Raw genomic sequence first — 14,949 nt, 5'->3', positions numbered from 1 at the left:
GTCGAATTTTTTTCGAATTTATTTAAAAATGGCAGAAAATGATAGTAGTAAAATTGCAATAAAACGTCGAGGTATTAGAGAAAAAATACTCTTTCATTCTACCCTCTGGATCACAAAATGTTGTAAAACCCGTGGCAAGCTTCCTCAGGTAAAATATCCCTATCCTTCATATCCTCATATGAACGAATCTTATATTCTTTCATAGTAATACTGTCTGGTCTCATACAATGCATGAAGCTGTATTTTATGGCTACCCGTGACGTCATGACTTCAACAAGATTACTGTTTTCTCTGTAAAATTTACAATCTTTTTCAGAAACTTCAGAGGCTTGTTTTATTATACAAGATGGAAACAAACGGGTTTTGCCTTGAAAACACCACGTAATCTTGGATAATTGACTTGCAGTCGCAGTTTTTTTCGAACTTAAAATGGCTGAGTATCATAATTGTAAAATTGCAATAAAACGTCGAGGTATGAGAGAAAAATACTCTTTCATAAGTGGATATGAAGGATACGGATATTCTATCCTTGGGATCACAAAATGTTGTAAAATCCTCCACAAGCCTCGGGTTTTACTACATTTTGTGACCCTCGGGTAGAATATCCATATCCTTCATATCCACATATGAGAGGGTATTATATATACATGTATGTCATTACAGTTTTCGCAGTATAGTATAAGGTTTTATCATGGTGAAAATGAAAGTGATATTTTTCAGTCGAGTGTAAATATCTGTTTTGATATTTTCACTCTATAACAATGAATTATTAGTTTTGGCGGCAATACCATTTTTTCAAATATCAAACCAAAAATAAAATATTAAGTGCATGTTTGTTTTTAATTTTTAATTTTAATTGTTGCAGTAAAAATGCGTTCCATTGGATTATCGACAAGCATAGGGTTTTACAATATTTTGTGAACCCGGGTAGATGGCGGGGGTTTTACAATATTTTGTGATCTCAAGGGTATAGGGTTTTACAATATTTTGTGAACCCGGGTAGATGGCGGGGGTTTTACAATATTTTGTGATCTCAAGGGTAGAAGATCTCTATCCTTCATATGTACATATAAAGGTCTATCCTTCATATCCACATATGAAAGAGTCTTACATTCTTATGTTACCGTTGTCGATGCGACCTACCTATGTTTTCGTCTGTTTTCACAATGGAGACGACGCTTGAATCCTCAGTCAAATTTACATTTTTCGGCAGGTCGAGTACTGATCTGGTATATAGGGTGCAGTTTGATTTCATTATCCGACGATATCAGTTTGATTTCATTATCCGACGATATCAGATTCCCCTTACAGTGTCCAAGTATCGTGTTTGACAGAATTGAAAAGGATGTGGCATTGTCGATATTCTGTATCTTCATGCCATCAAACGATTTCGTAGACCTGGTTCCTGATATTGGTAAAACGAATTAGTTTATAGATCACCCTGTCGAGTTAAAATATTCGGTAATAAACTGGACAAAACTATTTTAATAAGTAGACGCTTGCTGCAAAAACCCTCTCAATTTAAAATCGATATATATAACGCAACATCAATCGTTTTCATAATGTTATGTAATTGGGTCTGTTCTATTATTTTAATTTAAAAACAACAACAACAACAAAAACCAACAAGAAAACAAAAACACTTTGATATCGCACATCTATAACCAATCCAAAAAACGAACATATTTTCATAACATTAACAGGAAAACAGGACCATAAGCTATAAGTTCTATACTATTTTGTACGATACAGAAACGGAATAAAGAGTTGGAGTGAAAGTAGAATGTTAGAGAATGACCGTAATGATTAAATACATAGATAAATATTTTTATTTTTTTATTGTGTCTCTTTTACCTTCAAGCAATTAAGAAGTACTCTAAATTAGTTTCTCTCTTACCACTACAGTTGTTTTTCCAGTTCCGAATTTTAGCCAGTTCCGAGTATTTGTTAAATCAGATGCAAAATAAATTAAAAGTGTATGATTTTTCATTCATACCTGGGACCTGTTTTGTACCTTGACTAAATTTCTTAGAGTTCAAGTAATCTTTTTCTTTCTATGAATATTTTACGCTGCGAGAGATGACATTTTTCCTGACGGCGTTTTGGACGCCATTGCTGTAAGTCGTGGTCGCTGAAACGCTTTATAACAACATAAAATAAACACGTTTGCAAAAGTGATATGGAAAATGTTTTTGCATCAAGTAAAGGGACAAAGTGATGTTTTTTGAATACTTTATGTTGTCATGATGGAATTTATCATAGTTTATTGAAAAATACATCTACAAATACCGTCGTGATTTTACCAGTTCCGAATATCGAAAAAAAAACCCAAAACAACGGTGATCTAACTGAAACAAGCTACTAAGCTCTATATCAATGATATTATGTTGCATTTAATATATGTGTTATTTATTTTCATAAATGATGTGAAATATTTTAAGACAAAAAATAATTAGTCATCAGAGAAGCTGATGTGGTACTGTTACTCGAATTTCGCTCATAGTTGAATACATGCCCGAAGGTGTCGTCTGCTGAGAGTGGTTTTGCTGAACAAATGTTTGCCTGTTTTTTTTTGGTAATATTCAACGTCCTTTCAACTTCTACAGTCATTTAGATACAATTTTCACGAAATATGTGGCATAAACAAATAAGCATGGAAGAGTTATCCCCCTTATTCGGAACTCATAAATCTGTTATGAGCATATACATTCAATCCTCTCACAGCCTAATTACAAACTCAGCCTCTATGCTTTTACTTTCTCTCTTTCTCTCTTGCCATGTCTACGTGGTGATTAAAAATACTCTCTCTACATAACCTCTCATTGCTATTTATATAATTAATAAATAAATAATAATATTCATTCATAATGTAATGTTAAATGTTATAATATTTTGTTGATAATTGTACTATACCGGATTTGTTTGGAGATGGCTAATATAGGCTTTGCCTGTTGCCAAATCCATTTGCATATTATTTGCAATAAAATTTGTTGAAATGAAATAAATAAAAGAAAAATATAAAATTAAAAAATATCCTAAAATGTTCCATGTCGCAGTCAAATCAAAGCTGAGTTGAACTCACCGAGGTAATTTTGGCAAATGAACGGATGGCGGTCAAAACAGGACGCCGCATACCAGGTATAGGCCATTGGCTCTGTGTTCACGGACATATTCATCAACAGACATTGACGGTCACCAGCCGTGTTGTTGAGATAGGTCTTCCTTATGTGGTTCTTCACGGTATGATGACATTGGTCGCCGACGTACTAGACGCCATCTAAGTTAGGTTTTATTAGTCCAATCCACAGTGGGACGTTAATGAACCTATCGGAAAACAATGAACAAATTGTGCAAAAGGAGATAGGATTTATGATATTTTAGACGGTAAATGAAAAAAAAAAGACTTAAACGATACTTTGTTTCAACGATTTTCAAACGTTTATTTCATATTTTTAAACGGGAACTGGTAGCTTAGAAGACTTAAATGATACATTGTACATTGTTTTATTTCAATTATCAAAAGTTGGGGTTTCAACCACGAAATTAGTGAGCAAGTTTAGAAATCCATCTCTCCCCGCCTAAAATATTTATTTTGTCAGAAATATATCAGTTCTCAGTATTAAGCAATTTTAGAATTCATTCTTTAGAAAATATCATTTAGGATGGCATATTCATAGATAGTTGAAAAAGGGTATAAATTCAGCCTTACTCTGGATAATACTGATAAAGATGATTTCGGAGATGAGTAAATTTCTCGCCTGCATGAAATGCTGAAGAGATGGTGTATCGCTGGGCGATACACTCATGAAATGCGTCAAGCCAGGACGCATTAGCATTACCGACCACCATCTCTCGCCAGTTTTGTCCTCCGTAGTAACCTAAAACGTACGATAACCCAATAGTACAGGATCATCCAAATATTTAAACCATATAAGCATTACAAAACATTGAGTTATTTAATTTTCATATAAGTCTGTTTTGTTTAATATTTCGTTATATAGACTGCTACCAAATCTGGCTTTTGTTTTGCATATTCAAAAACGCGTATAACATTGAAATTTGTAAAAGTTCTATGATTTGAAAATGTCTATCAAACGATTGCCATCATATAAATGGATTTATTCAAATAAAAAACTTTTATCACATAACTGTAACACTTAGCGTTGAGTTGATCATCAAAGGATTCCCCACCACAACATGTGCTGTAATACGAAAAATAAAAATAACGATACCTTGAAATCGGAAGAATTACGACATAAAACTTGAAATATGTATACAACTTCATACCATGAAATGAAGCATTCTAGACGTCATTGCATGATAACAACTTGGAAACACAACATGCAAATACTAAATATCTTTATTATTGCAAAGTAAACAAATAACGTGACATTATATAAATATTGACTGTTTGTAGGTTTATAAGAGGAATTGTTAAAGCTGAGAAAGGTGATATTCCACGAGGCCGAAGGCCGAGGGAAATATCACTTTTCAAAGGTTTAACAATTCCTCGTATTAAGCTACAAAAAGTCAATATTTGTTTTGTTATATAAAATGATACAATTTTTGCTATGTGAAATAATTTTGAAGCGTGGACAGCGCAATGACTAAATAAAAACGTTCAGATAATCTTCATCCACGTATCCTCAGTAGGTACTTTTAGTACTTCGGTTATGCTTTTTCACAAAATAAACTTTGAATATACAGCTAGCCTACATTTAACGTGTGTTAAATAGCTTTCCTAATCCTAATGTTGTTTGCCATGTTTGATTTGGCTATTGTCCGATGATTGGCAATGTTCTATTTTGATTGGTTAAAAAAATGAAGAAGAGACGGGGAATTCCCTGTGTCTATTTATAGCCAGGTTTATGTCAACCTCTGAACAGGTGTTCCTCGGTCTCAGGTTGAATTTTTATGATGTCAAGATCTATCCAAGCGGTTTAAGCAAAACGACAAAACTCACAATAATATAAGAAAAACATATATCATATAGTTCAGCCATTTCACAGGTCATGATAAAGGTATTGTGATTTTACGTGTGATGATGACGTCACAAGTAAAACGTCGTAACACTGGCTCGGTAAACGGGAAACATTATAGACCTAGGACGCACTTTTTCTTTGGTCAATAAAAACATGCATCTACCGAATTAAAGATACAAAAATTATTTTATCATATTGGTTGTCTTTTTCTGTAAATATGAATGCAGTACATAAGAAGACAATTAAAGTCATTATGAAAATAAACATCTGTAATTAATCTATCATTTTCAGCTAATTAACGAATTTGACAAATGTTAACAATTGGAATTCATGAAACACAAGAACAGCATTATAATGAATGATGTAGCCAAATGCTTAGATGACTCCGACATTGTAGTACACTGGCTAGCCGACTTCCCGATCTATGTATGGACAGGTCAGTGAAAACGTTTTCAATCAACTTTTATCAGCCGACCATTGTTTTATCAGCGTCACGTTGGTAGCAACATCAATTGACATTGGCAAAAACATCAGGAAAAATAACATGTGTATTATAATCAATGTTTATCGATTTGCCCGTAAGAAACGTAAAAAACCAATAAAGCCGATGTATATGTGTAAAAGGTAGCATTACAAAGATAGTATTGTAATTATATATCAAATTATATATTGTGCTATTCCAAATACAATTTCAAAACTGAACTTCATATAATTTCTATGATTTATATGTAATGCTTTGTGGTCATTTGAAATTCACAACAATAACATTATTATTATTGTATCAACAAATCTAAGTGATTGAATTGAGATATTAATCAATATTGATGAAAGTTTTTCCAGCATCCTTATGCGTTTGCTTCATTCTGACGTGCATTATCGTGGCGTTATGTAATTTACACAACACACCTCTCACAGATTGGAGTGCGTGCAGTAGTGTATTAATTATATACAAAAACTTACCAGTGATATCCATGAGAAGAAGACAATAGAATCCAATGACGGACCAGAAATTCATATCGGCAGCTCAACGACACACACTGGATGTGTTGTGTGTATCTGATCTATTGGACTTGATATCTAGAAAACAATCAAAATGTCAATTGAAGACATTTATTTTGTAAATAATTAATTCTGTAATTGATTATCTACACTTCTTAGTTTATTGATGCAAACCTAAGGTTTTAGGCTGGTGACTAGTCTAGACGATTTTAATTTCTAAGTTTCAAACTCGCGTGAGACAATTTAGTATTATAATTCTGCTGAGAAAATATCATCACATGTTTAGTGTCTGATATCTACTAAGGTGTATAATAGCATGATGATGAGTGGAGATTCCGTAACAATAGTAACAAATAATGTATCGGAAATGTATAATGAAGCGTTCAAAGTAACACAAATCACAAAAACAAATAACGTATACACTATACAGTTTTAATATAAACATTTGAAGCCGCAGTAAATCCGCTAACGTACCTGTACCAGCCGTGTCCAGTGCTCATTGATACCAAACAGCACATGGTCATGATGCAGATACCCCACGCGAAATCATAAATGGCTCAGCAACCCAATCTGTTCCATTACAAAAGTAAATTCACAATGGAATCAATGGAAGTTTTAAAAAGTTAAAACTGTATGGAAATTGCTGCCTTTTAACTACAAGCAAATTCAATGCCTTTATTTCACCTCCATTCCGTTTGCTGTTGATGGCATGACAACTAATTGATATAAAACCATTTTGTCGGCATATCATCAATATAACAATCCTCACTCGTTCAGTACAGAGCGCCTTTAGTGTTCACTGTTATACCATAGTGCCTATCATAATACAGCTATGTTATATAATTTCTAAATGTAACTCTGAAATTGGTTATGTGATCGGCTACTTATTCAAAGTTTGGTTAGTAGTAAAAACATTGCACATTATCATTGTTATAATATTGTTTTATTGATGAGTTAATTAAGTAACTGGTCAATGGCATTGTATAGATAGACGGGAGCCATCTGTACTGATATGTCTGCTGTTCAAATCTATATACCTCAATAACATGTCGTACAATGAGATGAAATTTTATTGTGTACCGATCTGGGCTCGTATTGTCTTTAGACAGGTATGTAAGCTCTAATCGTTTGCTTTCGGAGGTCGCACATTAAATTAAAAACATTATCTTTTATCATGCTTTAGTGTTTTTATATTGTTACCTTCGATTTAACTAATGGCTGCGTGATTATTGAAGATATTTTGATTGATCGGTACATAATAGAATTGCATCTCATTGTACGACATGTTATTGAGTTAATCAATATAGGTGAACAGTATACTATAACGTTTATATTAAAAACATCAACATCTGAGATTATTATTTTAGGAGAGATTCTTGATGAAATATGTATCCATTTTACATTAACGTTGTAAATACATGTAACATCGCGTTGCTTTCTTCACTTCAGATTATTATCCACGTCATATTTTATCCGATAATCTGTATGATCATAATTAGTTTGCTAAGTGTTTATATTGTGTGGACCACAGAAAGGCACGCAATATATAGTAATGTGGATAATACATCAGCAATTAAGTCATATCCCATTAACACTAATATATACGTGTCCCTGGGTATGACAAAAACTTTTAAATATGCCATGGTAATATTTATGATATGTATTTATCATGACAATTTAACAATGTTGCGTGATCTATTAAAGTTATTTATCAACACGATTGTGCTGCCCTGTCATACCCTAGAAATCACTCCTGGCTAATAAAACGGTGAATGGCGGAAGTAATCATAACCTTTAATCCACCAATGATGCATGTAGTAAATAATTAAAATAGAAAAATCATGATACCATATAGTGGCAAATATTAGTCGATCATAGCAGTTGCCATTGGCGTTAGTGTTTGGTATTGATCCTGCATGCTTCTAAGACTCGTTTCATAAAGTCTCATATGACATACACACTCTTACATAAAATCCTATATTTATCAATGCTGTAATGGATTAACAATGGTTGATTGTTTTGTTCACGCACGTCCTATTAACAGCCAGGTTCCCTGTAAGCAATGTCCTTGTCTAAATGTCGGGAGGCGGCCGTAAGTGGAAACTCTTGCCCATTCTATATTGATATCTTACTAAAGCATACCGCTATAGACATCGACTAGCACAACCCAGAGGACACAACACAGAGCCTTACTCACAGGGGCGAGCGCTCAACTGAAGAATGTGAGATGGTGTCGTGGAAGACGGAGACGAAAGTCAGTTAGGAGAGAGAAATAACACCATTATTTAGTCGCATTTCACGATATCATGCAATAGTGACTGCAGGTACAATTCGACCGTCCTACCTTCAGGGTAATCGAAACTATGTATTTTGTTTCACTATTCCTTAAGCAATGCCCGTGTTTTTCTATGTCTTGACCTAACACGTTTTATCTTATTTATCTTATCTCCGAGTCACATATCGATGCTTGTCAATTACTAACAACTTCTAGCCAGAATGGAGATAGCTTTAATTCTACTTGGCGCGGTGTTATGCTTTTTACGCGTGGAAGGTAAGACCCAGAATTGCATATGGATCTGGATATTTAATCATAATACGAAATCATATTTCATCATATGATAGGAAGTAAATCAAAATTGTACATGATAACATTATCCTTTAATATTTCAGGTGTGAACACGCATTTGAAGCTGTTTGAATAAAATATATAGTTTTTAATTTCCTTTCCATCCTGTATTCCATAATTCATTTTGAAATTAAAGAATGACACATCTATGTACATGTTTGAGATTATAAATGTTGGCTTATTTTTACATTAAGATATATAACTTTAAAAATTGATAACAAATTATTTTAAAAAATGAGTGTTTTTTAATGTACAGCACAGTGTCGTGACGGATGGCTGACATTTCACAACAATTGCTACCTGTTCTCGCGAGACAAGGCTTCGTGGGGCGAATCGGCGGTAATGTTCCTTTTAGAGCTCTAGTGCTAGTACCATATACACAAAACAGTCATATACATTCATATATAACCTAGATTAAAGGAATACATGTAAAGTGTCAGAAAACTGTTATTAACAAAAACGTTTGAAGTGGAACTTCGAGCATGATTATTATTTGTCTTTTTGTAACTAAAGGTCAAGTTAGAGAAAAAAAATTTGGTATAATTATGATTCCTAATTGAAATAAATTATAACCCGGGATGTGTGGCCTCTGCATGCATACGGGACTGCGTAAATGTCTACTAAACCTTCAAAACAAGCGTGTGTGGTTTAGTGTTTTTGTCAGTATTTATAGTTTCATTTCTTTTCATTTCATTGTGCTTAATTAATTTATATACATATGTAGCAATGTCCTATTTCAGGCTATTTGCAATGTTTTTCATAGCCACCTTGCAATTATCGAATCTGCGGAAGAAAATTCATTTTTGAAATCGGAGCTCGATCATTTACATGGAGGTAATATTTCTATTGATCAATCCTAGTTATGTACTAGATTATTTCTAGTGATAGTGCATCATATGTTAATGGTTCTGTCAGGAGTGGATTTTATATTTTATAAATAGATATACCGAGCAAGTAGTTGCCAATAGCTGTACAAAGATTCTCATTATCTACGTATCACGAGGACATTACCACAATAATAAACCGGTTCAGTACATAACTTCTATATTGAAATTAAAGGAAATTGGTAGCCAGAAAACCAACTGGTGGAAATCACATATCGGGGAACTTATTTATATAATTTATAGTAAAGGTTGAAAGTTAGCACATAACGTGGATATACAAATTTGCATACAAAATATGATATTCTATCTACTTTAGGGTCATCGTCTGCTGCGTATTGGCTAGACGGAAGTGATATAGAGGTTGAAGACATATGGCGGTGGTCATCTACTGGCCAGAAAATTACTTACCTTAATTGGGCAGCAAACCAACCGAACAATGGCCACGAGTCTAACTGCATGTGTCTGTATGGAGGTTTATCTTTCAATATGGCTGATGAACACTGCAGCACAAGTTATAATTACATTTGTGAAATTAGGTAAACAGACATGATACACGTGGTTTAAATGTAATATTTGACCTTAGTGTACCTCACCATAAAATTATACGTATTATTCGTTGTGTAACTGGTTAACGTCTAAATAACAGGCATGGTCATTTCAAGACAGAAACACAGAGAACAAACGACATCCCGCGGTTTGTACATGGTAATATCGTAAAAGGCTCCCTTTTAATCTCGTGTCTTATGTGTAGTAAACGTACGATATGATTTGCTTTCGTCTTGAATTGTGTGCTTTGTTCACTATGAAGTTCTTGTAACCACTGAATTCATCTGTTAATTAAACACTAGGAATACTGACAGAAATAAGAAATCGGTATTGGTTTATGTCCAGAACGTGGATAAAGTCGAAGTAGTTACAGATAAGAGTGACACTTGGCCTGTGTTCTATTGACACTTAACATGCCATTGATAAGAAAGGTCATGGAAAATAGGGAAATGAAACAACTATATTTCTTTGTCTTTATTTCAGCGCTGATGATGCAGGTGAAATTCTTGGCTGAACCATGGGACATGGATAAATTTTCATAATCAATGTATCACGCAGTTTGTTACTGCATGTCGGAATATATTAAAGTTATATCATATCATATGTGATTTTTGTTTCATTGATGAAACATTTATGATTGATGGTTTATATATAGATGTCGGCAAAGTCTGATGTTTAACCCATTCATCATTTATCCAAATAAAATGGTTTTCGAGTCAACACCAACCCAAAAATAACATACGAGTATGGTCCTCTGTGGTGGGAAAAACAGAATTACGTCCCTGGCTAGAGAGTAATACTTGCCGCAAAAATAGCTCGAGAGGGAAACAATCTTGATGATATTTATAACAATATAAATATACATTAAAAATACAGTTTTAATTTTACTCAAATTTACACTTTGTAGTAATTTCCAGCAATCACTATAAGTGTAGATGCTCCATGCGTTCCAAACAAAAAAAATATGGCGGCACTCATATGAAAGATATGCTTCGAAGTAAAAACACAACTTATTATTCTCTATCTTAAAAATACATTAGGGATAAATAGAACACTGACACGTCAGAAAGCACCCCGCTTAATGTACCTCACTATTAGAAATGTAGTATCATGACTATGAGATGTAGAGTTGAAGATGATTTGAAAATAACTGATGCCATTATCGTAAAACCTGAAACAATGAACCTCCAGGGATAAACAAATACATTTGTTATAAGCATTTTTTCATTATACACATAGTACTTGTTATAAGCATTTTTCATTATACACATAGTACAAACACCTTATGAAGCGGTATTAGGGAAGGAAATGTACTATGTAAAAATAATAAATTTCTTTGTAAGCATGGTGATTGTAAAATTGTTTTACTTATAAGTGATGCCATGTTACCAAAATGAATGTTCTTTTAAAAAATCTGCATTTCAAGCATCAAACATGAATCCTGATTGTAAAGTTATATTCATTTAAAGTTATACTGCTGTTAATTTCACTGTTGCGATATGTAACTTAAACATTTGATATTTACACATTGACATGTAACTTGATGACTTAGCTCCCCAAAGGCATGTGTTGGCCTATAAGAGAGCCGAAATCTAGGGATCATATATTCCTGGTTTTGAATAGAGCGCCTTCAATCACCACCATGTTCAGTGACTTCGGGTTTTGTCGGATTCCAAATCGTATCACGTGGCTGATGTTCATCACGACCTGCACGTGGTGAGCCAGGTAAATAGCGTAAGCGCACATGTGTTTGTTTACGTGTTCCTTCTGGCTAATATGAGCAAATCATGCTGGTATATGTCCACAGATTGAGTATTTGAAACATCCAATTAACACATTGCCGTAAAACATTGTGTATCAAAGATTGTAATGTGCGAGCATTACTTTCTTTGTAGATAGAGTCTGCTGAGGTTGACCACATGTTTTGTTTATGAAAAATTGTTGACATTGTTGAATCATCCTATAAAATTTGAGAGCAATCGTATACTTCCTCACATCATAATTACACAAAAAGATAAAACATGGACAGACCGGTGGACAGACAGACGAACGGACGGACAGACGGACAACCTTATCAGTATTCCGAATTTGCATATGACAGAGTTATCTGCACTTGCGGGTAGGTATTGATTGTGACGTCAAGTATTTGCGAGAGTAACGTCATACGTTTCGGAGAAAACGACGTGAAATGCACTCAAAAAATAATGACGTTACAATCGATATCTACCCCCAAGGGAGCTAACTCTGTAATATGCAAAGACGGAAAATAGCACAAACCATTTTCCTCTACTATGACCTGTACACTATAACAATTTGAGGCATCTCCAACAATTGAATCACTATGGCCTCGGTAGCGATCACATACGGCACATACGATTTTAACAAAATTACTAACGTGGGGGACCAGTGTATTTTGTAAGACCTTGATTAATCAAATACCACATTTAAACTATTAAACAAGTCAAACAGAGGCAAACAACAAAAATCATAGCCAAATCAAGGTGATAGAAAGCGGATAAAAACACCGACCTACACTCAGTATCTGACAACAGTCCCTCCCCACAGAATTCTTTAATATAGTGAAATAGTAACGTTGGTTGTTTTTCATAGTTTGTGGAAACGCTTACCACCTAGTACATGGAATGGTTCTTTGGCTATTGGCGCGATGCGATTTTCTTATCGTGTCCACATGACTAAATCAAAGATGTGCTGGCACGAACGTATCTACGAGGCATTTTTACGCACTTGAAATGATTCTTTGGACTTATTATTCAATTTGGAAAGTGCACCTCTAGGTAATTACATGATATATGGACATTTTTTTCAATTGTAAGAGCCGAGAGAAAATTAACAACCACCAGGTACTTAGATAATAATAACCACCAGTGTCACATGTATATGTTTATATGATGCTAATTACCAGCATGACTTGTTTGCATGTAATTGGTAATATCTTCTCAAAGCAAATAATAAAAAATACCTATATTTAAGTTGAAAACTATACCACGGTTGGAGTTTGGTAGACCGGTTTGCACATTACAGCTGCCGGCCATATCCTTGATGAACTGTTACGTGTGTTCTTGATAGAGTATGTAGCAAGTTTCCCAGCCAAATCGTGGAACTGACCTTTAATAACCCGGTAATGTTGACATATTCCTCTGTAGAGAGCTGAGGTGTAGACGTCCAGATGTCCCTTTTACTTCACATTATAATGTGTCTCATGAAAAAATGGAAAAAAATCACTTGTCTTCGTTGTTGAAAGTTTTTTCATGGCTTTTGATATAAGATATTAACTTTGCAGTAGATCCTTGCAGTAGCGATATTGGAAATGATTGTATATACACATGTATTTTTCTCAAGAAAATCTAATAAATGTCGATTGTTCCAACACTTTCAAGTTTTCTCACATATTTTTACAAATTACACTTATTGTTACGTGGTGTAGATGTTATGCTTAAATGTATATTCTGTGGGCTTTGGATATTTTCTGTGCAGCTACGGTATGTACCTTAGGAAGGTGTAATCTGTGTTTTTGATCGGGAACATATAAGGTCATCTAACGCAACCTCTCGACATATGTGCTGTATTTAGATATTAATTTAAGATCGTCTATCTTTAGGATTCGTCCTATGAAAACGTTTTATGCTCATGGAAAATAATTTTGTTGCAAGAATTTGTGGGGGAAATGTTGTATAAAATAATCGCCAAATATTTCAGGAGCAATATAAAGTCTTTCAGAATATTTATAGAGTAGCCTCCTATTCGTATTAATAAGCATTTTTCTATGATAACTTTGCGTTTGGACCTTGTTTAAGAACATGTGTGTGTTACGATGTAGAAAATGTCGCAATATGTTTGGCTAGCCTATTGTGACCGTAAATAGTGAGTTCGAGAAAGCCCATATAGAGTGACACGAGCCATAAAGCTTTTTGCAGATACTGGGTTTATAAAGATGAATTTCTAGTCACAATATAATAAGAGTTCTCCATTGTTTATATACCAGACCCATGCATACACAGTATTTGATTTTAACCACATAAGAGAGAAAATAGCTGCAAAAGGAAACATTTGCGTTGTTCCCGTTTCTTTTTAAGCTGCCTCTGGTTTTTTGATAAGCTTCAAACTTACATGAATGTACATAACGCATTATCTTATCTTTACAATGCATACTATTCATGTCAATTGCAGACAAATACTGTCACGATGAAGGAAATTTTGCTTCTTCTCAACTTGGTAGTGTGTTTTACACAAGTGGAAAGTATATTTGTAAGGTTATAGTTAAGTTAAATTATATCAAATTCATATTTTGTGTTAAAATAATAGTGATCGTACAATGGCAGGTAATCGGTTAACCTATAATGTAAGATGAAAGTGACATTTTACATTCCTTTAAATCATATGATAAAGTTAGAATTGAAGCGTTTTCGATTTTCTTATCCTGAACCTAAAATTCGATTTTGTTATTTTGGCCTTGTCAATTAACAATGGTGATTCACCCATTTCCAGTTTGAGTGCACCAAAAATATTTTCTAAAATGTTGGCTCATTACCTGAAGTTGATATTGTGAAAATTTCAGAAAACTTATGGACCGTAAATTTGTCGAATAAACGTCTTAGTGAGACAAGGTCTATTTTTAGCAGTATTACACCATGTTCGCACCACGGCCCTTTTCAATCATATAATTGAGAAAACAAAGAAACTAATTTTTTAATCTTATTTAATACTCATTAGTTACATTAAATGTAAAGTAGTATATGATTTTAATAACCTATATATTGTAGAATAATCAAAATATTGAATCACAATAACAAAGTATTTCGGAATTTTTAGGGCATTATCGTTCACTTTTCAAGCTAGATGATGATTGCGACTGCATTCTCAGGAATATTCTTTCTATTTACAGCTGAAAGGC

General features: G+C 33.8%; 1 protein-coding gene and 1 long non-coding RNA gene across 2 annotated transcripts; one reads left to right on the top strand and one right to left on the bottom strand.

Annotated features, from left to right (window-relative positions):
• Positions 1-1,273: 1,273 nt before the first annotated feature.
• On the bottom strand, positions 1,274-3,984 carry LOC138326777 (uncharacterized). The gene is made up of 3 exons (XR_011208952.1): positions 3,710-3,984; positions 3,083-3,324; positions 1,274-1,405 (listed from the first exon to the last, which is right to left on the bottom strand). It is a non-coding gene; the product is annotated as an uncharacterized lncRNA (long non-coding RNA).
• Positions 3,985-8,403: 4,419 nt separating this feature from the next.
• On the top strand, positions 8,404-10,635 carry LOC138326776 (perlucin-like protein). Its single transcript, XM_069272782.1, has 5 exons — positions 8,404-8,532; positions 8,864-8,946; positions 9,348-9,441; positions 9,808-10,027; positions 10,521-10,635. The coding sequence occupies exons 1-5, from the start codon at positions 8,478-8,480 to the stop codon at positions 10,549-10,551; spliced, it is 483 nt and encodes a 160-aa protein (XP_069128883.1). The 5' UTR covers positions 8,404-8,477; the 3' UTR covers positions 10,552-10,635.
• Positions 10,636-14,949: the final 4,314 nt, after the last annotated feature.

Source organism: Argopecten irradians, chromosome 7 (genome assembly GCF_041381155.1).
Source record: "Argopecten irradians isolate NY chromosome 7, Ai_NY, whole genome shotgun sequence".
Classification (NCBI taxonomy): Eukaryota; Metazoa; Mollusca; class Bivalvia; order Pectinida; family Pectinidae; genus Argopecten; species Argopecten irradians.
This window is presented reverse-complemented; position numbering and strand designations above follow the sequence as displayed.

What these genes read in the sequence shown, in the direction of transcription:
- LOC138326776 (XM_069272782.1), top strand. Translation starts at nt 8,478, where the DNA reads ATGGAGATAGCTTTAATTCTACTTGGCGCGGTGTTATGCTTTTTACGC. An exon ending in ATGCTTTTTACGCGTGGAAG is followed by an intron (nt 8,533 to 8,863) that starts GTAAGACCCAGA and finishes TTTAATGTACAG; the next exon opens with CACAGTGTCGTGACGGATGG. An exon ending in AATTACATTTGTGAAATTAG is followed by an intron (nt 10,028 to 10,520) that starts GTAAACAGACAT and finishes TCTTTATTTCAG; the next exon opens with CGCTGATGATGCAGGTGAAA.